The sequence below is a fragment of the Ips typographus genome, linkage group LG6 (genome assembly GCF_016097725.1).
Source record: "Ips typographus isolate SLU linkage group LG6, UJ_Ityp_2.0, whole genome shotgun sequence".
NCBI classification, from domain to species: Eukaryota; Metazoa; Arthropoda; class Insecta; order Coleoptera; family Curculionidae; genus Ips; species Ips typographus.
Window position 1 is genome coordinate 9,010,527 of NC_138427.1, and position 25,791 is coordinate 9,036,317.

Consider the following 25,791-nt stretch of genomic DNA (forward strand, 5'->3'; position numbering starts at 1 on the left):
TTGTGCATAGTAATAGACATTAGGCCTCTAAATGGAAACAGTAACACCCATTCATTGTACTGTCAATCTGAAATATGCGGTACTACGGCATTCCGAACGCACGACGTTAAGTTCTTGGATAAAAATCCGAATGATATATTAAAAGTTTGATGTATTATGGTCGCACAATGGTTAGCATTATTATTTCTCGTTAGATCACCTCATCTGCGACTCGTAGAACAGAATCTTCACTTTGCGGAATTCCTCTTTTCCCAGTGGTTCATAAGCAAACAACGAAACTGACATTGAATGAACAGAACCGGTGACATTGAAATTCCAATTCCGTATTTTCACTGGGACCCCGAACAAACTTTGTTCAAAGCTACTTCTATTTAATGGATAGAATCTGATGTTTGCAGTCCTCTCGAATGATCAACAATGAGCCGTCTTCAGTGTATGAGCTGCTGTTTGAAAAAGCAGACCTCTTAAATCTCGAGTGTAATCCTTCTACCAACAAAGATGAGATGGATAACGCCAATTTATAATTGTGCTCGAGTGGGCATTAGTAATTGCAGCAAATTAAATAAAACCTTTAAAACTCGCTTTTAATGGCTACTAGCACAGCTGATATCCTCACATTTCTTCATGGCAGGTACTCTATTTTCTTCGGCATTCTACCGTGCTAAATTTATGGTGTCGTGATGCCACCAGATCCGTTTTATTACCATAACCTCTGTCTCTATAGCATACTAAAGGGTGTTCACACTTAAATAACTGTTTAGTCTAGTCAATTTTGTTATTACTATACTATATTGAGGTGTCTCCTAAGATACTGTTTGAATATTATGTACTTTGTTTAAAAGAATATAAATAGTTATTCAGGACGTGGATCTAGAGAAATATAGAGTAGAAAAAGGTAAAGATTTGTGTAATATTGTGATCCGGTAGTTGTTCTGTGAAATTCCAATGGTTTAATTCCTTCTTGGTTTATTTGAACGATTGGTTTTGTGGTTCTTAATCCCTTATTCAATTTTTGTTTGTTTTACGTGTAAATTATCCGTAAATCCGTAAATGTCATAATGTATTTTAAAAGGAGAAGAGTTATTTTTTAAACTACTTGCTATGCGCTGAACTACTGAAGCAATTGAATATTTGCATACTCAAATTTGTTCAAGGTTTAGAGACGTATTTTTTTGTCCTATTTTGTCCCTGGTTTCCCACTGGAAGAAGAAAAAATTTAAAAACAGATCTCGATAAGTCAATATTTCTTATACAACAAAGCTGTAGTTTTAGTAGCAAAAACACTGTACTCTAAACAGTTTAGAGAAAAATTTCATGGAATAATAAAACAACAAAAGAAATGTAATTTTATTAATTACGCAGAGTAAGTTTTAATCAATAATTATTCAGGGCCCTTTACAACAGTTGGCTATTTTCCTACCCGAAATTAAAATTGTTGCAAGTTTAATAGTTTTTTACAGTTGGCAATTTCTGTACAAAGATTTTATTTGAATATTATAAAGTTTCGAACAGAAGAATGACAAATGATTAATTAACTAAGAAGGTTATGTCATTAAGTGTTGATCACTTTAGTATTTGGTTAAATTTTGTGTTTGCGACAGTTTACATAACTACAACATTTACACATGTAGTTAAAATATCACTTGGATTTTAGAAAGCGTGAGTTGTATATCAGATTTGCCACTTGTATTCCAGAAAAGGTTTGGTAAACTTTCAAACTTAACTTAATACCCCTTAGAACTCCTTACTACTTAGTATGTTCATCATCTTAACAGGATTTTCCATATCTTGTCACCTAAAATACAATTTTACTCACAATAATTGTATTTTCGTCCCAGATCTTACAATTCCATACACGTCCAGATCAAATTCAACGTTTATACAGAAAAAAAATTGAAACTAGCACTGAATACAACATGCAATCAAGAATTTTAAATTAATCTACCTTACCAAGTATGTAATATCATCAAATCGAACATCATTTTACTTTCAAGTAGTCGCATTCATAGCGACCGATAACATTAAGAAAACCTATCTTGTAACATGTGTAGTTTCTGCATTATTAATTACTAACATGTAACTTTTTAATTCGCAAGTTTAGCCGGCATTATTGTGCGAGAAAAAAGTGTCTGAGCATTCCATAACCTTTGAATCGCGCAGAATTTTTCTGAAAAACGCATATTTCTAGCTGTACTTTTTAAAATGGTATTTAAATCAAAACACACCGACCGGTCAAGTAGTGGTTTTTGTGTCGACTTATTTCTTAATTTATCAACTTAACGATAAAGATGAAGCACGAAGAAAGGAAAGACCGAAGCAAACATGGTCTTGTAACAGAAGATAATAATCGAGCTAATGAGGTAAAAGGGAGAAGCAGTTATGATAATATGACTTGATCTAATATACGTCTAATTTAGGCATTAATTAATTTTAATGAAAAATTCTTGGTGTAGGTTTTAGAGTAGCAGTGGGAGCTTCTCAATGGTTTTATTGATATTCCGCAGTGTGTTATTATTTACAGTGAAAAGAACGGTTCCATTATTTATATTGTTACTTTGAAAATTCTTGCATAATCACGTATTATGTACCACAATGGGCATGCGAGCATAAAATTATGGCTTTTGTGTCAGTTTTATGATGGCTCGTAAAGCCGAACGCAAAATTTAACTCTCTGTCGTGAGCCAGGCAATGATAAGACCGCAGAAAACCGAATATGGTATTTAATTCGACTGACTTTCCTTTTCCATGGCGTGTCTGCACTTTTTAATCTTACACGCTTGTCATATATACAGAGTTGCGACAAAAAATCCACTTTTGCATTAAACCTTAAGTACTACCTTCGATCAGTGAATCCTAAATGGATTTCACATAAAACCGGTTCCCGGGCTAGTACCGACGATATTAAACGAGAGTGGAAAATGCATAATATGTCTAGGACTCCATTATTCCCCCATGCAAGTCAGTTTTTGTTCGATCCGCTTTAATTATGCCATTAGGTGCTTCGCATTAACAAAATAACCCGTTCGCATCCTAGAAGAAGTGTTGAATTCAATTAAAGCGATTTTGGCGTTATCTTAAAAGGAAAGGATTATTAGCGGATTAGAAAAATTACCGCGTACAGATAAGGAGCGGAATGGGAATATTAATTATCACCGTTTACTAGAAACATTTTAATGGTTCGAATTATTAATCAGAAAAACGGCCAGAGTGATAGATTAGTTTCGAGCAACAAGCGTCGATTAAAAAAAATCGGTGCGAATAAATTGCAAAGGTCGTCATTAACTTAATGGAATTCTTAAGCTGTTTACATTAAAGAACACAAGAAATCCAAAGAAAATTGTGCTTATCGAAAAGTTTGTCTTGCATCCTTGAGGTAATTCGATCAAGTTTTTGTACAATACTTTTAGTGTGAACCAATAATTTATTGATAAAGTCACGTCAATAATTACCAACGCTAACAAGGTATTAACACTTTAAGCGTAGCACAAAATAAAGTTAAGAATATAGTGCTAAAAGTGCGTTAAATTGTCAATTCTAATTACAAGAAATTTTGGTTTTGTTTCATATGACCCAGTTGTTATCTCTTTAAGAATAATACACCATAATACAAAGTTATTAATTTAACTGAAACGTTTGATATTTGTAAATTGAGTTTAACAGTTTTTATGCAATTTTTCGTTCCTGTTTGAATTTTTGACGTAATTTGTATAGCTAAAATATTATTATAATATAATAAGGTTATAATAACAGTACATGATTTTAAATCCTTCAATAATGTCATCTTACGAGGAACATCAATATGGTTGAGGCACTCATCAATAAGCTGATTAAAGTAGTTTATTTACTTAAAAGATCAAAACATTGAAAGCCTAAGAGCTTTAAACTTTTTACTCTCAATAAAATTTGCAGAAAAGTTATCATGAAATCTGATTATGACAAAAAGACTTACTTTACCCGTATTGACGCTACACTAAGACGGCATTGGACAGCAAAAATATGGTCAACGAAATCAATTCTTGCTCTTCATTTCCGGCATTTTAGCTTGAAATCTGAGGGTACCTCCAGTTGGGTACTGCCGCCTCCGCACCATCGCAGTCACCGGCTTCATTTCACGTATCATTATAATTATTAAGCAGTACCGATTCATAAACTCGCCGCATTTGACAGACTGCACGTACTAAATATTTAAAGGTTGCTTAAATGGCACTTTCCTTTAAATATTTATACGCCTGGCTGAGTCGCGTTAGAATTTCATGCATATACACATTTTCTATTAAAAGGAATGTGCCATCGGCCAAGGTGAATAAGCATTTTCACACAGTGCTTTCTTTGGTGATAGAGGGGGCGAAAGATGCAATTCGATTTTCTGAAGATCTTTAAATAACTGTTTATTAAAATATATTTTGCATAACATTGATGCTTAAATAAAAGGTGTTTGTTGCTGGTTAGCTAGGTAATATTGCAGTAACAACCCTAAGTCCAGTTAAATCTGCTTTTCATTACTAACAATAACTTGATACTTGATTTCTTCGTTAAGTTTGGTGAGAGAATTACACTTTTCATGCACCCCCTGTATAGGAGCGGCACTGACGGACTGTGAAACTACCAGAGATAAATTTGGCAGTTCTTTTGCTCTCTTTCAAATTTTTCGTAACTTTCACCGTTTCTGAGTTATTTCAGTCGAAAATGTAGTTTGAAACTAGACCACCTAGTAACTCACTTATTTTTAGGAGTTCAGGGTGGTTCAACCACTTAGAAGCACCGTTTTGAGCTCCTCTTTCCAGTGATGTAGAGTAAAAAATTGTATCTGCAAAATTGCATACAGGATGACAAAAATAGTGAACCACCACATATACTGGAAGCAAAAACGGTGTTGGGTTAAGGAGTTGATTAGGAAAATTTTTGATCTCTTGCAACTTTTTTGTAACTTGTAACTGTAGGAAAAAGTGGTTTGGTGCCACAAATATTTAAATTAGTCGAAATTGTGGTCTGAAATTTGAACAGGGTTTAAAGGACAGTCAGGGAAAACATCGCCTGTAAAACCCACTTGGAATAAGAAAATGATTGTTTTAAGCACAATTTTGGAATCTCCATTAAATTTGGTATCCGATATCCCAAAAAAAACACTACAAAATTTGGTTCAGCCGGGAAGAAAAACGGTGTTAAAGTATGACCTGGAAGAAACACAGTTTGAAAGGACAGTCAGGGACAAAATCGCCTGTAAAACCCACTTGGAGTGAGAAAATTACAATTTTAAACACATTTTTGGAATCCCCATTAAATTTCCTATCCAATAACATGAAGAAACTCTACAAAATTTAATACAGTCATGGAGAAAAGCGGTGTCAAAATTTTAACTGCCAGAAAAGTATTTATAATTTACCAGTATTGTACAGTACTGGTAAACCCATCACTAAATAAAAGCAATGAGAATGTAATAGTGTAAATTCGATTAAATTGCAGTTGTCTTCCAGTTTATTCAATCATCTGAAGAGAGAGATCCAAATAAGTGATTTCAAAATTAGGTGTGTAGATTAGTATCTATTTTATGTTGTCTATGTTGACCATCAGATCAGTTGGCATATGTAACATTAATAACATTTTAAAGGTTGGTGATTATACAATAACAACAACCTGTTGTTAAACAATCTAGTAACCTTATTTAGATATAAGAAAAAAATAGAATAGAATTGAAAATTGAATATTAATTATACCCACAATCTGCTTGTTGCGCCTTAATTCGAGCTGTTCTACACTTTCAGCCTTAAATAATTGACTTCCAATGTAAAAAATAGCTAGTTTACTTATTAAAGTAGAGTTATTTTTTACAATTAGTTGTTATTAGTCTATATTACACCATTTAGAAAGCCTGGACTTTGCTAACTCTTACAGAAAAAGTCAAAAATAAAATGAGTTTCTTAGGGTTCCTAAAATGGACTGGAAGCATAAGGATCTACAAATCTATAAGTTTTTTAGATCAGTCAATCAAATTTTTTTAATGGCTAAGAGGGCTTTCCCAATAATATGTTCTTTGGTATATTTCTAGGTTATTCTGACGGTTCTTTCCAGGTTTATTTATCATGATATTACATACTAAAATCCAGTTATTGTTAGTTGATGCCAGCAATTGAGCTCATTATTTAGTTGACGCAATTATGTGGAAGAAACCAATTTTGCTTTTTATCTAAACTTGTTGAAAACCTCTTTCAAAAGTTAAAAATCAAATTTCTCGGAGTAAAGAAATGCTATCTTTCTAGGGTAATGTTTCTGAAACATCAATGGGTCAGTAAATAAATGACTTTTTTGTTACATTAAACACCTGAACTATTATAAACTCTAATAATTTGTAACTGAACAATATTGTTAACATTTTCAATGTTGTCTAGCCTCTTAACAAAGCCATAAACTGGGTCAATAAAAACATGCAACTCAATTAAAGGAGATTTACTAAGTTCGCCATTGCTTTAAATGAGAATATCGTGAGACTCCCGCTGCGTTAGGATGATAAACATTTTAAATAAAACACTTAGGAATTGTTCATCCATTCATTTAAATCAGCTGTTAACTTTCAGACCGGGTTGTAGATGTTCGGGAGTCCTTCTGTGAGTGACCGATGACTTTCTATAATCTGTGGTGCTGGTTGGATAATTGGTTAGTTATGATACAGTATTGTAATGCGAATTTCGCTAGGCGTTATTTAAATTCAAATGTAATGGTAATAATAATAGTATTCAAATATTTAAATAAAATGTAATAAAACAGTACGCGGCTGCTTAGCATAGAGAACAATGTCGGAGATGTGCAACATCACCAGTTCGAGGCAAATCACTATTGTTCTCAAAACAGTGAGTAAGAGAAATTGTCAGAGCTGCATTTTAATGCTGGAGCGTCCCGAGTTTAAAATTGGACCGTGCAGAAAAAATCCTGCTGGGCAATTCTCAGAAGAGAACCAAACTGCTCAAAGTGTTAAGCGACCAAACATATCAACTCACATAAGAACCAGTCAACATAAAAAATCATATTCTCATTCTCGTCTAGTGATAATTACTACAGTTATCTGATCGTACTCCGTAAATAAGTAGTATCAAACTTCTTTTGTTTATGCTGCCATAACACAGTTTACAAATCATCCGGTCAGGCAAGTTGTTTTCTCTTTCCCTCGCATTCCTACGAGAACTAAATTTATGTTGTCATATTCATAATGGGACTAGAGATGACGGAAATTTTAAAGGTACGGCATTTGATTTCTCTCAGTGGATTTATGTTTTATTTGGCGTACACGAGTTGCTTTATGATGGATGTTGTATGGCATCGATTTGAAATAGGATGAATATGGTTCGTGCGTTACGCGTTTTAACAATTTTACTAAATGAAGTGTAAAATGGTGTTCTACTACCGGAATTTATGGATGGCAAGAAGTGGACGTCCTTTGAGCTCGCCTTTTTCAACGCCGATTACCCTCATGATGCTTAACTGCCTATTTAATATGAATGTATATTAAATTTATTAAATGCTTAATGTCTGGTAATTAAAGGTTTTATGGATTTTTAATGCGTTCTCGTCGCCAGTGATTCACACTTTTCAAATAAAGCCGTTGTCTTGCCGTGTGTAAAAAAGTGAGTAAATCGGAGGCGAATACCTTGTGCAGAACAGCAATCTTAATACTTGCCTATTTCCGTTTAATGTTACAAGCTAAAAAGACATAGAGGTACCCTCAGTGCATACTAATTTTACTTAAAAGAATGTTTGTTTTGCTTTTTTTCTTTAGCATTTGTTTGTTAAAACTTAAAATATTGGAGGATCGCATAACTACATAAAAACATACAATTAACATTGCAATTGGTTTTTGAATAAGAAAAAAGTCAACTGGCGACCTGTTTCATTACATTTACCATCACCAGATCGTGTGTATTATCACATCGGTCTGATGATGGCAATTATTCCAGATTTGCAATTTTTTCGGTTAAAAATGCACGTCCTTGGCAATCATTGTTTAAAGTGTTTTTTTTTTAATTTATCGATGAGTGAAAGACAATTTGATTAGTGAAATCAGTGAGATTGTTTTTTATGATAATCGAAAAATTATCAATACAAACACTGTATCGTTTTAGAAAATTGTAAGAAAGAGAATAGAAAATTTGAATTGAGTAAGACAATAAACATTTTAAATTATTGTTATAAGTTACGTAGAAAAATAAAACATTGCGTATCTCCTTTTTGTCGTCTCTGTAGAACGTTCGTACCAAATATGAGTATTTCACTTTTAGAAACAATGGCGATATAGTTAATTTTCCATTATTGTAGAAACTGATATTTAAATTATAGTTAAATTTACTAGGAAATGCAAATTCCTCTTTATTCCATTATTCAATCAAAAACATTTTCTTAACGCATTTAATTTAATATTATTGTTATAGAGGATTGGTCAGTTTTTGTTTCAATTAATAATTTTTATCAGAGATCGATCTAAAATCTGCTTGAAAATGCAGAAAACAGGATTTTCTCGTTTACCTTTAAAGAAGATGTGATAATAAATAGATGCTTAATACGTTGGCAAGTTTCTTTTAATATTCCTTTGTTGTTGTGTTTGTTTTAATTGACACCCTGTATGGCCTGAATAGCTGTTATTAATTTTTCTTATTCGGCGGAGGTAAAGTGCACTTTTCGGCACTCATTTCATTTTTCAAAAATATACATTTAAATCAAAATTCAATAACTGTATATTTGATTTTTCAATTAGCAATACACTTTTAATCATCTTTGCAAATAGAGACTTTCATTTTAGTAACTTTACTATAAATTGGTATTCAATAAAAAACAAAAAACAAAAATTTTGATCCTAACACATGTTGAAAAGCGTGCTTTCTTATTTTGATTGAAGCTATCTTCTATTACATGTCCTATACCTAAAATCAAAAATTTGTAAAATAAAGCTTCTTTCATTTATATTAACAAAATTTTAAAATAACAATTTTATTAAAATGCAAAATAAAAAATTATGATCTTTGTACCATGTTTTTCATTCTAATGTTATAAAACTGTAGGTGGTAGTTAAGTAAGTAGAAACAAAAAAAGGGAACACAACATTTCTGATTAACCTGCTTAGTTTAGAGATATAGAACATTTAACAGATAAATGGTGTCAAGTTTACCTACAGCAGTTTAAGAAAACCAACAAAATTTATTACATTCTCATTTAAAATAAATGCAAACTTTGATTTCCCTATACTTTTTCAAGTAATGTTGTGATCACAAATTATCCAAAAAATATGTTAATGTCAACTCATGTTATAACGTGTTCAGTTAAAGTTTTTTTTAAATGTATACTTTCAACACTACAATAACTAGTAAAGTGACTAGTAGAACTGTTGCAACCGTTTTAGTAATAAAGTTTTTTTCACAAGTCATAAATAGTTCCTACTCAACTAACACCTTAAGGGAAATATGTGGAATTCAAAAAAAAAACGACAACCACCAAAGGGTGATTAGCAACGTATCATTTAAGATTGCGAAATCAAAAAATATCTGGGTTAATAATTACTGTAAATAATGTTAGGTAATAAGTATTATGTTTATAATTATCGGGTATTTATTGAATCGTGCAAGCAATATAGTATAACAAATCACGAATATTATACGCCCATTTTAAAGGTTTTAGCTTTTAATGGATGAGATAAGGCTGGTCTTACGTTTTGGTGGTTGAGATTTTAATAGGCGCTTTTGGCCTTTTTCACAAGGATGGGCGTGCATTTAGGGTCGTGGCACAAACTTCTTTCTCTTCTCGTTGTGCCGTTTAATCAACTCAGCTTTGTCATAATATCGACCCCATAGAAAAAATCAAAGGCATTCGGATCGATGGTTTGTAACATCCAAGGCGCACCCCGTACTTAATTAAGAGTAAAAATATACCGCGGGGAATGTTGGCGATTTAACGGTACCGCTAAAGAAACATCGTGAACAGCATCCGAAAAATGTAAGAAATAAGACTAATATTAATGAGTTGCGATCATCTCGGCTTGGAAAATTGACAGGATATTTCTTCTTCCTGAAATATTTTCATAAGTATTTGAAAAAAGTCTGTTCCGATCAAAGGATAGAGTTTAAATTGAATTCCTTGGGAACGTGCGCTTTAGAAGAAGACGCTGATCCACGCTACATTGTTGTGGCTAGATGTAATTAACAACGATAATAGTGCATTTCAACTGTTTAATTGCATTTCCAGTGATGGCATGTAGCACCGTTTGAGTAATATTGTTTGATCGTCATTAATAAAGCCACGTCATAGTCGACAGTACGATTGTTTGAACTAGTTTAGTTGGGATGTTGCAGAATATCCGTTTTTATCACATCACTGTTTTCATAACACAAGTTCAAGGTATCTTGTGCAATGTCATTGCAATAAAATTTATAAAGGTTGTTTCTGTGGTGGACTAAACAATGAGATTATTTCTATAATACATTGTTGTATAAGGATGCAAAAAATGCGCAGAATGTATTGAGGCAGTTATTAGATTCTATTAGCCGTTTCCTACCTATTGTGTTCGAACTGAAAGCCATCTCTTTCCAAGTTATTTAGCGACGATTAATTGATTGTTTTTACAGTTAGCTTGATAATTCCTCCTCACGGCTTGTGGATGCTGCATTGTTCGGTTTTACTACGTTCATTCGATTTAGCAATATATTAAATAGGAAAAGATTGTCACAGTTACTCAAAAAATCCGACTTCCACCGAAAAAATCGATCAACTATGATACAGTTTTTCACGCAAAGAAGAATCAGCAGCATAAAACAAACCGTAATATCCTCTTTTATTACGAGGTCTCGAAACCGCAGTGAGATGTGTATTATATTTACAATTTAAAACAAAGGACAACCAGGTAAGTTTTTTGAAACCTCATTATGTTTCTAAGAAGTTGACGGTAATGGTAGCCCCGATCGATGTTATGCTTCAATAGCGTTACGGAACTAGAAGGACTAGATGAAAAAGTGTAAAAATAGGCACTAACGATTTTTCATGAGAAAGAACTTTTAATTAACAGGGAACCACAGAGTGTAATTATTTCACGGGAATTTTTTCTGGTTCGATTCGCTCATAAAAAAAGACTCATCGTTCAGTAGCCTGTTGAATTTTTCGTATTGGGGCTTTGTTTTAGCCGTGTTTAACCGTAGGAAATCGTTTAGCCGCCACAGCTCGTTTTATACTCTACAAACCATTATTAGCCAAGTATTAACCACGCTAAATGTGAACGTCATCGCGATTTTTCTAAATAGTTTCATCACTCAAGTTGAGCAGAAAATTATGTGTAATGAGACAATGACGAGACAATGAAGATGGTAGTGTTCACGAAAATATTGTATAAAAACACTTCAGTATACGATACTTTATTTAAAATTTAGTACATTCTTCAACGAGCATGTAATGATAGCTATTACTCACGAAGATGAAGTTTTCGAAACTTTTTCTACAACTCTCCATAGTAAGTACGTATGTCTTTATTACAATGTTGCGTCACTATATTTTACTTTGATTTTTGCTATATAGGGTGTTTTAAGATAATTGCGTCGTATTTTAGGGCTTGATAGTGTATCAGATAATAACCCAACTTTTCTATACATATGTGAACTATGGTCTAAAGTTGCTGGATACAAACTTACAGGGTACTAACTCATTACTCACTGATAGGTTAATGGGTGTTATTATCTATTCAAAACTAGTGAATAATTAGCATATTATTAAAAAGTTTCTGATGTAAACTGGAATAACTATGACACATCATAGAATAAGCAAACTAAACATAAGACATTACAAAACTTGTCATGTTGCTTCCATGACGAACGACAGATTTAAAAAAATAATATTAATTGTTATTGTATTTCTAGTTTGATTCAGTATTTTTTTGAATTTACAAAAGTTGACTATGAAGTTGATAATATGTTTTGGTACAAATTATTCGTAGAAAAAACGATTACGTAAATAGATAATTAATACTCTCACGATATAGACCAGAAAAATGGAACCAATTGCAAAGATGTTTACATTCTAGAGGTTAATGGTACCCAAAATTTAAAAAACGACAGAGCCTTAGGACCAGGAACCCTTCTGGAAGTACTTACACTTCCATCAACATTTCAAAATCTCTAGAGGTATGGAAAATGTCATAAACAAGACAAAAATATTAATGAAATTACTATCGAGGAATAGATAAAGCCCTAAGAACATCTTTAACTAAAGTTCCCATGGAAGAAGAAAATGAGAAGCACCACACCAAAGCGGTATAGAAAAAATCAATAAAGAACAATTAGAAGAAAGTTATAAACTGATTAATAGAATTCAATGTGATTTCAAAAAAGTTTTAAACGAAAATTGAAGAACAAAAACCTTTATGTTGCAACACCTAATTAATTATATCTCATGTGCGTTAAAAAAGTAAACTCAAAGTCATTTTTTCACAAACATTGTGACTTGTAAATCGCATTCAATAAACAATAGCAGTGATAATTAATTAAGTTTGAGACAAGTTTTCCGACTCGTGATTAACAATGTAGCGAGACCGAAAAAAAAAATGATGGCGCTCGTCCGTGAAATAATGTGAGAAACTCGGAAGGTTTTATAATTTTTTATTGGAAATTACCGAAGCAAATAAGAATGCTAAACTGGCAGTCGTGTTGCTAAACAAATAAATGCTAATGCAATTCATATTTTACCGGCAAAACAACATGATAAGCCGGTGAGACAGACATGCTGGCTGGCAAGTGTATTAGCAGTTATTTCTTTTATGATTTTGAGACAGAGTGGTGTAGGTTAGTGACAGTTTTTGCTATGCTTATATTAGAATATGTGTATGTTTGTAAGGATTATTATGTATGTGGAGGTGTAAGTTTTTGAACCCTTATGGTATAAAAATAAATTCTACACCACTGACTTTAATGAAGTAATTGTGGTTGTCCTTCGTAGACGCGGAATGGGTGTGCTGCACTCTTTTAAACGAGGCGTTACTTTGAATTTTAGAATACCCATTTGCATATCACTTACTGGTAAGTGCGTATAACTATCCCCACAAACCAAATCCTTTATTGATCTCGTCCAGTTCTACCGCTTATCTCAGATTACCCCCTATAAGCTAGATAAGTTGTGAGACGTTCCTTTTATTACTGCATATTTAAACTATTATTTATTGTATATCGATAGAGATGAGAAAATCTTAACGGACACAGCACTACGACGCCAGAAAGCGAACCGAAACAAGATAAACCATCACTTTCTGGCCTGACATAATATCGAGCAGGAGCCATGCTGGTTTCGCAATTACGGATGATACTGTCGGGCTCATCAGTACCACTGCCGTTATTATTATCATTATTATGTGACCAACCGGTAGCGTGGCTGCGGTACGACCCTGACCAATGGCGATGCACAGTTGCCCGGTCATTTGCCGGCCTCTTCGATGGCAAGACCACCGAAAACTTCAGCTCCCAAGACGTTATAGATTTATGACTTTATGAAGACATTCTTAGTCTGAAAAAATGTTTTTTATGCTTGGCAAAAGTAGGCAAAATACCGGTCTATACATTGAGTGCCCATAATTAAACATTACATACAACCAAGTTGTGTTAAGTCTTACGCTTCTTCATCTATGACAAGCATTGTGGATGCCCGTTGTTAACGAATTACCGTGAGTAAAGGAGAATCTTCCACTCGACAAACATACAAAACCAAGCTATAAACAGCGGTAAGTTATTAGGCAATCCAAGCCACGTGGTTCAATATGGCCGTTGTTGGCATACAAATACCCTGTTTTATGGCTAACAAGATTGAAAGTAGTGTATTTTGAATATATGGGCTTTGTTGAGCTCTTTAAAATAGTTTGCAAGATTTGAAATATTCAGTGGTTGAAGGACAAATTAGTCCAAGTCACTTTTCAGTGAATATACGAATTCTTAATACTTAATATGGACAATATGTTAAGACAGCAGCAAGTTTGTTTCTTTTCGTTTAGGTTTAGTTTAGGCTGTATTTGAATGTTTTGATTATTACCTGTTTCCAACCTTTGGGTTGCTTTTACATTAGTCCCAAGTTATCTGGCAAATATCCTTTCTTTCTTGAAAACATTGACTTAACAAGGTTTATCTCTCTTTATCATAGAATCAATAGACACTTTTGGTTTTGAACATTATTGGTGAAATCTCCATACAAATAATGACCATCATGTGTAGAATTAAGACGTATTTCTGAGATTAATGACAACATTAGTGAACATAGCAACTGACATTTGAACTTTGTCATGAAAAGGGAATACCTGAGCTCACTAGTCCATTTGGAATCAGACAGTACATAAAAATACTTCAATGCAATTTTCTAACGTTTAAAAAAATGTATCTATATATTAATAGTGTTCAGTGTTCACACAAACAAAACTACGTTCTAACTTAGTATTTAAATTAGAAAGAATTAATGATAATCCAGTCTGATCATGCAATAAACTATAGTCATGTTCATGTATCTAGTCATCAAGATATAGCGTTAACGTGACTATTATCAGTTTTTTTTTTGGATTCCACATATTTTCATTATCAAGAGAAATGCAAAAAATATGGTGTCATATCAAAATCTTATAATTACTCAAAAATTAATAATGTAACATCTTTAAAACAAGCACCTAAACAATAGTTATGCAGTTTGGATAAAACAATCATGTAATTTGTCATAACTGGATATAGTAACTATCAAAATCTCATTAATTTTAATACAACAAGGTGAAACTCAGATTATCAATGAATTCATTGATCTTCATTTAATACATAGAACTTCTTAGTTAACTACAGAGGGGTATCTTACTAGTCTATTTCAAATTTGTTCCCAACATTCTTCTCTTATAACCAAACTGCTAACTAATTTCTCATGCAGTCTCGCACATCTACAAATCAATTTCGTCATCGGTACTATAAATCTTTCCGTTCATATCTGCATTGAAGAAGATTCTACAAATCATAGAAATAAGCCCATTAAACGTTATCTAATGTAAATCTTGTCACGCGATCTCCATTACAATTATTATTTAACTACATTGGCCACAAATAGCATTCCATCCAATTTGTATTCAGTTAGAAGAAACGGATGATCCATGATCAGTTTACATTGTTGTTTTTTTTTCTCTTTACTTTATTGTGCAATTTACTTTTCTCAATTTATGTTAAACATTCGAAACAGTAACGCATGACCATAGAATAGTTTATAAGGAAGTGCCAACACCAAATAATGCACGTTGCACATTCACGTTAAACTATGTGGAAGGTTAGGAGGTTTGCCAATGTTTGGTCGTGACTGCTTAATATTTATATGTGTAAAAGGTATCCTAGAATGCAGAATTTATACATTTTCTGCTTGTCCGCTTCTGTACGGTTTTTTGCAGCAATTGGAACAACGCTTTCCTCTTTTTCTTGAAATTTGTTATTCTCTCAGAAAAATCGAGTGTAATACGCACTTAACAATTTTTATTAATTGTAAAACTAACTGGTTATCCTGTTGTGCGAATGCGGAATAGGGAAACCGATTAGTCTTCAGACATCTTATTAAAATACTAGTAGGCAGACAACTAGAAGAAATACTTTAAATTAGTTATTAACATGTTGCTGGCTTTATACAGTTTCCAATTAATCGATGAAGTATAGGCGTTATTCCGTATTAAATTAGTCAGTTATTTTGATTAGAGCTATTTGTCACTGGCAGCCAAGATTCAACATGTCAATATGCATCATTAATTTTTAAAAGTACTGTCGTAATTATCTTCATTAGAACTTTTAACGTTTACCATACCAAAATAAACGTACAGTCGATAGGAAAGTTTCTGTTGCTTTTTCATTATGAAAGGCATAAATTAAAAACAGTATTTTTTTTGTTATAAAACTGTCCGCAAGTTCCTGTTATATTTTTCTATACTACTAAACATGTCATTCGGAACTGAATGTTTACAATTCTTAACATTGCAAGGTAATCCCAGGATTATGTGACGTATTTGCTTGCCTGTCTCCTTAAAACTAACCGTATTATCTGCTTTCAGGCCAAAGTCCAAGGGAGAATTTGAGAACAATAAATTCATCACAGTCGATCATGGAGACTTGAGTTACCAAAACATCCACTTTTGTGCAATCGACAGAAAAATTGCATTTGCCTAGCTAATATTGTTTCACAATTTACAGCCTCACAAGAAATATCAATACTAATCCATAAGTCATATTTTAGTCAAGTTTCGACAGCGCAAACAGGATTAGGTTGAAAGTAGGGGGACTTGGAACAAATATGAGCTGGACCCATTCAGAAGTAAACTCAATCGTACCTTAGAAATACAATAAATTCAACGTATTTCCAGTTATACGAACCACTGTTTCAAAACAAGCGATCTTTAGTAGTGACAAGATGAGCGGGAGAGTCGCCTTTCTAGTGATTGTTTGCATTGTTGTGAGTGTTTGTTTTGGTTCTCCAATTAAGGAAGAATCTAATTTAAACAGCAATGTAGTTCAGCTAAATGTAAGTTAGTTTATTTGTGTATTTCATAATAGTGCAATCACGGTTTTGTAGGTTGAACCAAAAGCAGACTGCATTCTAACTGCATGGGGATGTGGATTAAGGGTAATTTTTTAAATTAAATCAAGTTCACTAGTATTAATGAAACTAATTTCTGGCTTTTTACTAAATATTTCTAGGATGTGCAAGGAATTGATGCTATAACCATCAATTTGGACGACCCTCAATTGGGATCAGTTCAAAGAAATCAACAAGAAGTTGAAGAAGATTCACAAACTGAAAATGATGTCAATGCTAATAGTAATGATTGTATACCTACACCATATGGTTGCATTGATTTAAATGATCCTGCACTTAGACCATAAGAGTTACCAATTTGTTAAATAAATGCTGAATTTTAAGTAAATATTTTTTTAAATTAAAAACTTACAAAAGATTAGACAAACACTCGTAATCAATAACAATATGTCTAATTTATTGGCAATATTGTTGATAGTAGAAGATTAACGGTTAATGTACCTTAATCCGACGAGGTGCCAATAAAATCAAACCTGAATAACGATTCGGAAAACACGTTATAGAAACAACTACGAGGACTTAAATTAGGTCGCCTTCCATTCTTGAAAAAGCTGGCTGCCTTCCCAATAAAAACGAAGATAACACGCTGAAAACCGGTTAAAATGCTACATTGTCAGCGGGCAGCCTGTTAAATTTTATAATTTATTCTTAGATGACAGTCAAAATGGATTATCAACATTTAAAAACATATCAATTAAATAATCTTCCTCAACGAAAAGTGCCGGGAACTGCTCCTAAAGAATTTCGACATCGGTGTTGTTCTTATTAAGACGTTGTCGCCTGGTTTATGAATAAATTTCTGTGCCGCAGAGCTAAAATCTTAATTATGTCCTCTCTACTCGTGTAGGTAGATTTGGAGATAATATTTTTGTATGTCGACTGATAACACTTTTCAAACTTTAATTAGGTATACCCGCCCCAACGCACTAGTAGTGTTCACCAAATAGGTAATACTTGTATTATTCGAGAAACATCCGTCATAATCTTGGTAAAAAATGCGGTTTTGACGTTTCCGCTCCTAAAATATATTGCGGTGGGATTCTTTCTTGTAAAATAGCTTCAATTATTTATTGCGGTTCACTGACGGCCGGCAATAACACCGCCAGACCACATTATTTCGAATGGAAATTGATAATCTTTCAACCAAAAAATTTTGCGGGAATATTAAGTTTGGATATAGATGTTGAGATTTTTTAATCTAGAGTGGTGTCCACTTTTGTTAAAACATATGCAATATTAAAGTGTTTACTGTACAGGTGTAAGAAAATGGATAAATGTCAGTAAATTCGTAAACAAATAGCGCAGATTTCTCAATGGATATACACGGTATTTCATTTAAAAACAAGTTCCTTTATATTATTTAGTTATTCTGGACTAGAACCGTGACAATAATTCTTATGCATTTATTTGTGGTTAGAGCAGGTTATTTGAGGTCAAGAATTCAGTGAACGTTTCAATGTTTATTGCTCCAAATCTTAAAATTTTACTAACTGAGCGCAAATTGGCCAATTGCTTATTCTATGTGGTACTGTGAGACTGATTTTCGTAACTGTAGTTTAGTAAAAAGTTGACAATTATTAATTTATGATTACATCAAAAGCTGCTAAAGATGGTACGAAAAGGACAAAATGTGATATAACCTTTAATTTATCATTATAACGTCCATGCATGGAGCACTTGGTGGAGAGAAATTATATATAGAAGATGATGATGGTAGAAATAGGCTAAGGAAATGAGAAGAGGAGTAGAACTGGCTTACGATTTAAAAAGGAGTACCTTTTAATGAAAAGTGTAAATTAGGAAAGGAGATACTAAATCTCATTAACACTGGCATTGGAGAAGCTTCTTGATAAGCAATAGATCTTTGCCGAATTACCTGCCTTATGGAAAACTCTTGAAAGACTCTTTAAGAAGGTCTTTTCATGCTTTCAGTGGCTTGGAACCAAGAAATTGGCACAAAATCAGAAAACAAAATTTTCAATCATTTGCATACATTTCACGTAGCTCCAGAGGTCTTAAAAATCTTTTGCCAATTATAAAATAACGGTGTTTTTATGGAAAACCCTTCAAAGATTTTTACGAAGGCGGTTTTCATGCTTTCACTGGCTTGGAACCATAAACTTGGTATAACATCAGCAAATTGTACTTTTCGACCATTTGTATACCTTCCGTGCAGCTCCAGAGATCTAAAAAATGTTTTTTGAAATTTAAAATAATGGTTTTACTATGAATGACGCCTTTTTCATGCTTTCAGTGGTCTGAGACAGTAAAATTGGTACATAATCTCCAAATAGCACTTTACTACAATTGGCAAGCCTTCTATGAAACTCCAAAGGTCTAAAAAATGGAACCATTTTTTAGGGTTTTCAAAATTCAGAATAACAGTTTGTCTATGGAAGACTTCTCAAAGACTCTTTAGGAAGGTCGTTTTAGGTTTTCAATGGTCCATAATTTGACCAACTTTGACCAACCAAGCACAGGTAAAAGTTGACATTGACAGAAGATTGACTCTTCATACGTCACTCTTTTGTGTTTATTTTTAATTTGATAGCAGAGTTTTTTGTTTCTAATACTAACTGAATTCTAAAATGATTGGCTGTTGTGTACCATCATGTGCAAACGTACAAAAGCCCGGAGACAACAATGGTTATTCTGGTAAACATCATTTTTGTCGTTATCATTATCTTGACAAATTTTGACTTCTTCGTTTCTTTTTGTTCTTTAATTCTTCTTCTTTTCATTTGGCAGAATAAAATTTGCATGTCATTTTCACTTTCTAGTAAACAATAATAAAAAAAACTGTGTGCGTAATGTGTACCGAATTATAACGATTTCAACAAATTACCAACAGACCCTGTAAAATAAGCTTCAGTTGTGTCTAATGGTTTAACGGAGATATCTGCATGCTTACATAATGATCACGTGAGATAATGATGCTAGTGCAACAACTAGTTTAGTAAAGTCGACCGTGTTTCCCCAGTAAATGTCACGTTATCTTGGTCAATGTTATACGGTTTTATGGGCTCGTATTATTTTGCAGAGGGTTAGAGGTTTATTATCACAATTATCTGGAAAGTGGTTTAATTATGCCCCCAAATATCTTTTAAAACCTTCGAATTCTAATCAGGTCCAATTTATTCCGGGCGGCTAATATCGAAGGTAAAATTCAAATTGCAGATGGAAAACTGTAATTATTTGTCCGGCCTATCTAATCCGGATAATGTCTTATGAAAAACACCCGGTATATATTTGCATCTATAATGGCGCGTTAATATGATACAGTTGACATCCGTCTGAAAAACAAGTCGCTTAGGTGAATGCATTTTCAATGCCGTCTTATTCATTAATTAATTACTGTTCCAAGAATGTCAACAAGAATTCGTTTTTTTTTTGTTTTTTTTTTTCGTAAACGGCTACAAGTTTGACTTTAAGTCGCTGAAAAACACTTAAACTACGCTTAAGAATGGCCTTACTGAAGTTGTTGGCAATATTTTGTGCGGTAGCAACCCAGGGCTGTTTTAACATTTAAAGGCCACAAGAAGGTTTGTAAAAGACAAACGGCCTAACATGCAATAATTCTCTTAAATATCTAGAAAATGCAAATTTAGCAATGCATGTTACAAGAAAATTACCCAACGTCGAACCAAAAGGTGAATTAATTCCCTATAAATCATAATCGAGAAAAACCTCCAATGCTGAGAACGATTTTAAATGAGATCACGCTTTTTAGATTACCATATATCATTATCAGTTTCCCTTTCTATTGTTAACACTCGTTTTCCATACATTATGAACTAGTGTTACAACTGCGAAATGATTCAAATCTCAGGATTTATTTATGCCTTTCCTTGTTAATGTCCATACTTATATGTTGTTGATTTATTTCTAGTTTCGTATTGTTTGCGATCCTTTAAGTGTGATTGATCACGTTGATTGATATCGACCTCTAAAGTTAAAAAAAATCAATAGCCTTTTCACGTTCAGCGAATAATATATGTAGTTATGCAAAATATCGGTCAAACCATAAAAGAATTCCTCGGCCATATTAATTAGTTTATTAAACGTTAACCAGCTGGGAAATAATTAATAACTCTGTTATCGTGGAGCGTGATTGCATATAAATTTTTCCTGTACAGGTGTTAGATCTGCATAGGTGCAAAACATAACGTGGTCCAATATAACCAAAGAGATTACTATCTTTCGAGGAAGCCACTCGGTTTGGACCTGCACTGAAAATGATCACTAATACCCGATATTATCCTTGGATACCCGTTAACCATAGGATTTTACGGCGGTTTGATGGGATTCCTAGATCGCAAAAAACTAATCGATTTTTAAAATTGTTGCCACGTTACGTAATTACACTATAAAAACAATATGGCCTAACCAGGAATCCCAGAATATAACCTTTCCTCAATCAAAAGCGCATAGACAGCAATTAAATTTAATAAGGTCAACAATGGCATGAAGTATGAATATAACAATATAATTGTCTGTAAATCTATTAGGCGTATACAAGATCAATTTTCACTTATAAATGCAAATGTCTACTCTCCCCGGTGTTAAATCATAAATTTCATAATAAAATGAAGGTGCGTAGGTTTTTTTGGAGAGAAAGAGAGTTGGTATGTTGTGTAATACATTGGTAAGTGTGTAGTTAATATTTTCTTCTCATGCACCTGTTGAAGATTTTTGATTATGTAGTTATTTTATGATGATGAGTAAATTTTGTACCACCTTCAAGAAGGTTTCCAATTTGCCAATAGCCGAATAGTTGCAATGCTAACACATAGTCAGGAAAAACAATAAAAATTTTGTAAATCGGACTTTATTCCACGTTTTTAAGAAACTCCTCTGTACATTAATATTTTTTAATATAGATCATATTTTGATATAGCTTTCAAAGGAGTTATAATAAACGTTCTTCTCTTGTTTGCTGTGGGAACTAATTATTATTCCATTAAGGTTAAGTTCTAATCAAAAGTTTCCTACGTATTAAAACTGCTATTGTGTTATCAAGAATATTCTAGAGTGAAGATGAGAAAGCAGTTAAGGTAAAAACTATGCTTTCTCAGGCGATTTGAGAGGAAGCAGAAAAACTGGCAAATATTTTACAATTTACCCGTAGTTGTTTTCTTAACTGCTTCCTACGATCCACAAGCACGGCAAACTTTAATAAATACGAATTAGAAATGCAATAATAATTGCTAATATCAAGCTTTTACTTACACGTGTTTGTTTCAAGATTTTTTGTTCTTTTAAAAGTGGCACAATATAAAAATTATAAAGGGTTGGAGTCAAACGATTTTGACTTATGTGTGTGGAGGCGTCCCGTTCTGCTGCCAATTACAGGTATATCCCCGCACGTCATAGGCGGACATTATTATTAATGAAGTCGGTGTTCCTGTTCGCAAAGTCGCTTACAGTTTCAGAGATACTAACTGTACCCGACTGCCCTTACATAGAATGTAATATTAATGAACAACTGATGAAGGAGAGAAGATCGTCGTCCAGACAGTCAAAACGCCTGCGAGTCTCGATTTTTCACATAGAAATTGTCACATAATAAGTCAATTCTAACCGCTCATATTTGATATACAACGATTACCGTGAAAGATAAGCCGGCTTCTGGTTTTCAGCCTGGGTGCGCCTTCGCATTAAGATTCTATTCCTTGGACTTGCTATTTATCCGCTCTGTGTGTGTTCATATCTAATTGCCCGTTGTAAAGCGTGCATTTTAATTCGTAGGTGCAAATTTGCTCTTCAATTTTTATTATATTAGTTGTTACGAAGTTCCTATTTTACGCAGAAAACGTCAACGTAACCGGACGAATGTGCCTCGATTTCTGATGCGCGATATACCTTTACGGAAAGTAAGACCGGCTGACACGCCTGAACTGTGACCTCTTGTTCGGTCGTACGACTTGAATGCACAACTTGAGGGTTGCTTATCTGTCAGATTACATCAATATTTCAGTGCGAGTTGGGACGTGGGCTGTCTATCTCCGAAACAATACCGCGGAGAAGGCTCGTTTCTGAATACAAATTTTCCCATTTATTAAAAATATGAACGTTTCAACGGTCATGGACCCGAAATGTTGCCGACAGTTCTGAGACCAACAATAACTTGGAATGTCGCGAATTTTTAAGAAACCATACGTAAACAGAAGCTAGTACCTTTAACGTAACTGTTTTCAGGTCATGGGAACAGGAAATTGAAGTATGAAACACTTGAATAGTACCAATACTAAAACAATCAGCAAGAGATCAGAGATCTATTAGGAGCTGCAATTTTAAGCTCAGTTTGCAGTATTATTTTGATAGTACCATCGAGAAAGTTGGAATCTTTCTCACGAGATTCTCTTTGACCAAAAATTTGATACGTTGAAGCTCTACTAAATTAAGTTTAGTTTCTAAATTAAAAGTCCAATTCGATTTTTCGCCAGTTTAGCAAACTAGGTCTATTTTTGGAAGTAAAAGATGTGGTTAAAGTACTTGTAGTGTACCTTACCTCTTTACTATGATACGTACTTACTACTGTTGGCATTAGTAATTTCTGAGACTGACCTGAAAAGCAAGAAAAAATTGTGTTATTTGTCTGCATATCAAGTGTATTTCTTAAAAAGTGATTTAAACAAAGGAATGAAATCTAATACTAAGTTTACTGTTTATCTGAAATACTGAATATGAGTGTATTGTAAAAAATGATGGGCAAGAACACCTAAATACAATATGTTTCGGACACGTAAGTATCCATCCTCAAGATCTATCTTATAAAGTCTCTTAAGTGAACATTTTTAAGCAAAGCTGAAACCTATACCTACTTTAGGATACAAGATGGCCGATCTGTCTTTAAAAGGGAGACACCAAAACCCATGTTTAATTTAATTTAAAAGTAAATAATTTCTTAAATTTAGCTTAACAAATCTGTATGTAATTAAAACTATAAAATTTAGAAAAAGTGGGATAAAAATATCAAATAGTTACCTTATTCTGAAGAAAAACAAAATAACTACATCACTACGACTAATTTAAGTTTACAGTTATCAAAATCTGAAAACTAATTTTACACAAGGAGGATGAGAACAAAATGGACGTTATATTAAAGACGAATTCAATTTTTGGCGCAAGAATTATAATCTCTAACATTCGTCAATTTTCTTCTTCTATTCTTCCTCTTTTAAATTGGTAGTAATACGGTTTTTGGTCCAAAAGAGATCAGCTCAAGAGGTTATAATTCAGGGTTCTGGAAAATGAGAAAGGAAATGAAGAAAGGAAAAAGGAACTGAAAAGTGAGTTTAAAGTTAAAATATCGAAGATTGAAGTCGAAGCGTGGTTTATTGTAAAAGTTTTTTTTTAAACAATGAATCTTACAAATTATAGAGAAATCTATTTCTATCTTTCTTGGTCCCTATGTGTAATATAATTTTTACCCACTTTAGTAATATATTTTTTTAAATTAATTAATTAAGTTGAGGTTCAAAAAAATCAAATTTTGTCATAGGGCATAATCAAATTTTTGGCAGACTATAGTCACTCAAATTCGTTTTTCTGCATGCCCTATCACTAATATTTCTCAACAAAAATTCATATGGTTTCTACGGCTTTTATGGCAATTTAAAAACACATTTAATACTGAGAACAACGTATTTTCAAATCGTGAGCGTGATGGTAGAAAAAGCACCTACACTAAAGGTGTGCCTCCGAAAATAAAAGCATCGAATGCCAATTTTGGCGTATCTTCCTGTGTTCGTAAACCACGTGTGGCGCTGCTGGAGGCAAAACGAATTAATTGGCTAAATGGCAGATTCGACATTTAAATGAAGAAAGACTCCGCGGCCCAACAACTGCATGGGACGTGCAAAAAGATAACCGCACTGACATTTTAAAAGATGCCCCGGCCTCGGTTAATGAAAGTCTTTAAACGGATTTATGCGATACGTTAAATATGATACTTTCTGGGCGTATAGATGCTCATTTCCCATTGAGGGCGCCGTCCGAAACGTGTTGAAATGGTATCCGTTACACACAAAAAAACCTCGGAAAAGTCAGAAACGTTATGCTGATATTTTCAGTTTTAATAAATGTCCGCCTCGGTGCTAACTGGAACAACAACAATAGAACTGATAATTAATATTGTTACTATAAATTAACGACAACAATTAACAAATTAACGTGGGCGCACTGGTTTTTTTTAAACAAACAAGTAGTGTGAGAATTTTTTTGCAGCACTAAGTAATTGATCACCGACGTTATTAGTCACACCATCCATATCTAGACGCAGACCTTTTAATTCTAAGAAATTGAATATAATAAAATAGAATCCTGTTTCATCACAATGACAGATGTAGTAAATAACAACTGTATAAGAGGAGAAATTCAAAGCCTATACTGGAACCAAATGGCTGAAGCCAGAGTTGGTAACGTTCTCACAGAAGCAAGACCAATTTGTAGAGGGGTCAGACAAGGGTGTGTTCTGTTAACAATTTATATTCTGAAGCCATCTTTCAGGAAGCCCTAGAAGAACGCAACGTGGGCGTTAAGGTGAATGGTGTATGGGTCAACAATATTCGTTATGCGGACGACACAGGTATAATTGCAGATAACATGGAGGATTTGCTGGATATGCTTGGGACTGTCGGGGAATGCACTAAGAACATGGGCCTCAATATCAACACCAAGAAGACTAAGAATCAACCAATAGAGCGAGTAAATAAATTTAAATATCTAGGAACGTGGCTGTGTGAAAACTGGGAATCAGACACAGAAATCAGATGCCGGATTGAAAATGCCCGCAGTGCGTTCATGAATTCAAAAAGTGCTCACCAATACTGATTTCGATCTTGGCTTGAGAATTAGATTTGTCAAATGCTACGTCTGGACAGTGTTGCTTTATGGCATTGAAGGATGGACACTGAAGGTGAGCACTATAAACAAGCTGGAAGCATTCAAGGGTCTACAGGCGTGTACTGAGAATTCCATGGACTGCAAGAAGAACCAACGTTGAGGTCTGTTGCATAATCAATAAAGACCGCGAACTGTGGACAGGACTGAGGACAATGCAAGGACTAATGCATACCATACGTAATAAGGAAGAGACAAATGTGATTGCAAACATCCATTAATGGACATGCAGCAGAAGAAGAAGAAGAGGAGAAATAAGTGATTCCAGAGATATGAATTCAACTAAGG

The 25,791-nt window shown here is 33.5% G+C and overlaps 2 protein-coding genes across 2 annotated transcripts in view; one reads left to right on the forward strand and one right to left on the reverse strand.

Annotated features, from left to right (window-relative positions):
- ds (dachsous cadherin-related 1) overlaps positions 1–25,791 on the reverse strand; it is a 159,966-nt gene that overhangs the window by 45,247 nt on the left and 88,928 nt on the right. The window lies entirely within an intron of this gene.
- On the forward strand, positions 16,320–16,927 carry LOC145731318 (uncharacterized). The gene is made up of 3 exons (XM_081983042.1): positions 16,320–16,524; positions 16,576–16,626; positions 16,701–16,927. Exons 1-3 carry the CDS (start codon positions 16,414–16,416, stop codon positions 16,884–16,886), a joined length of 348 nt encoding a protein of 115 aa, XP_081839168.1. The 5' UTR covers positions 16,320–16,413; the 3' UTR covers positions 16,887–16,927.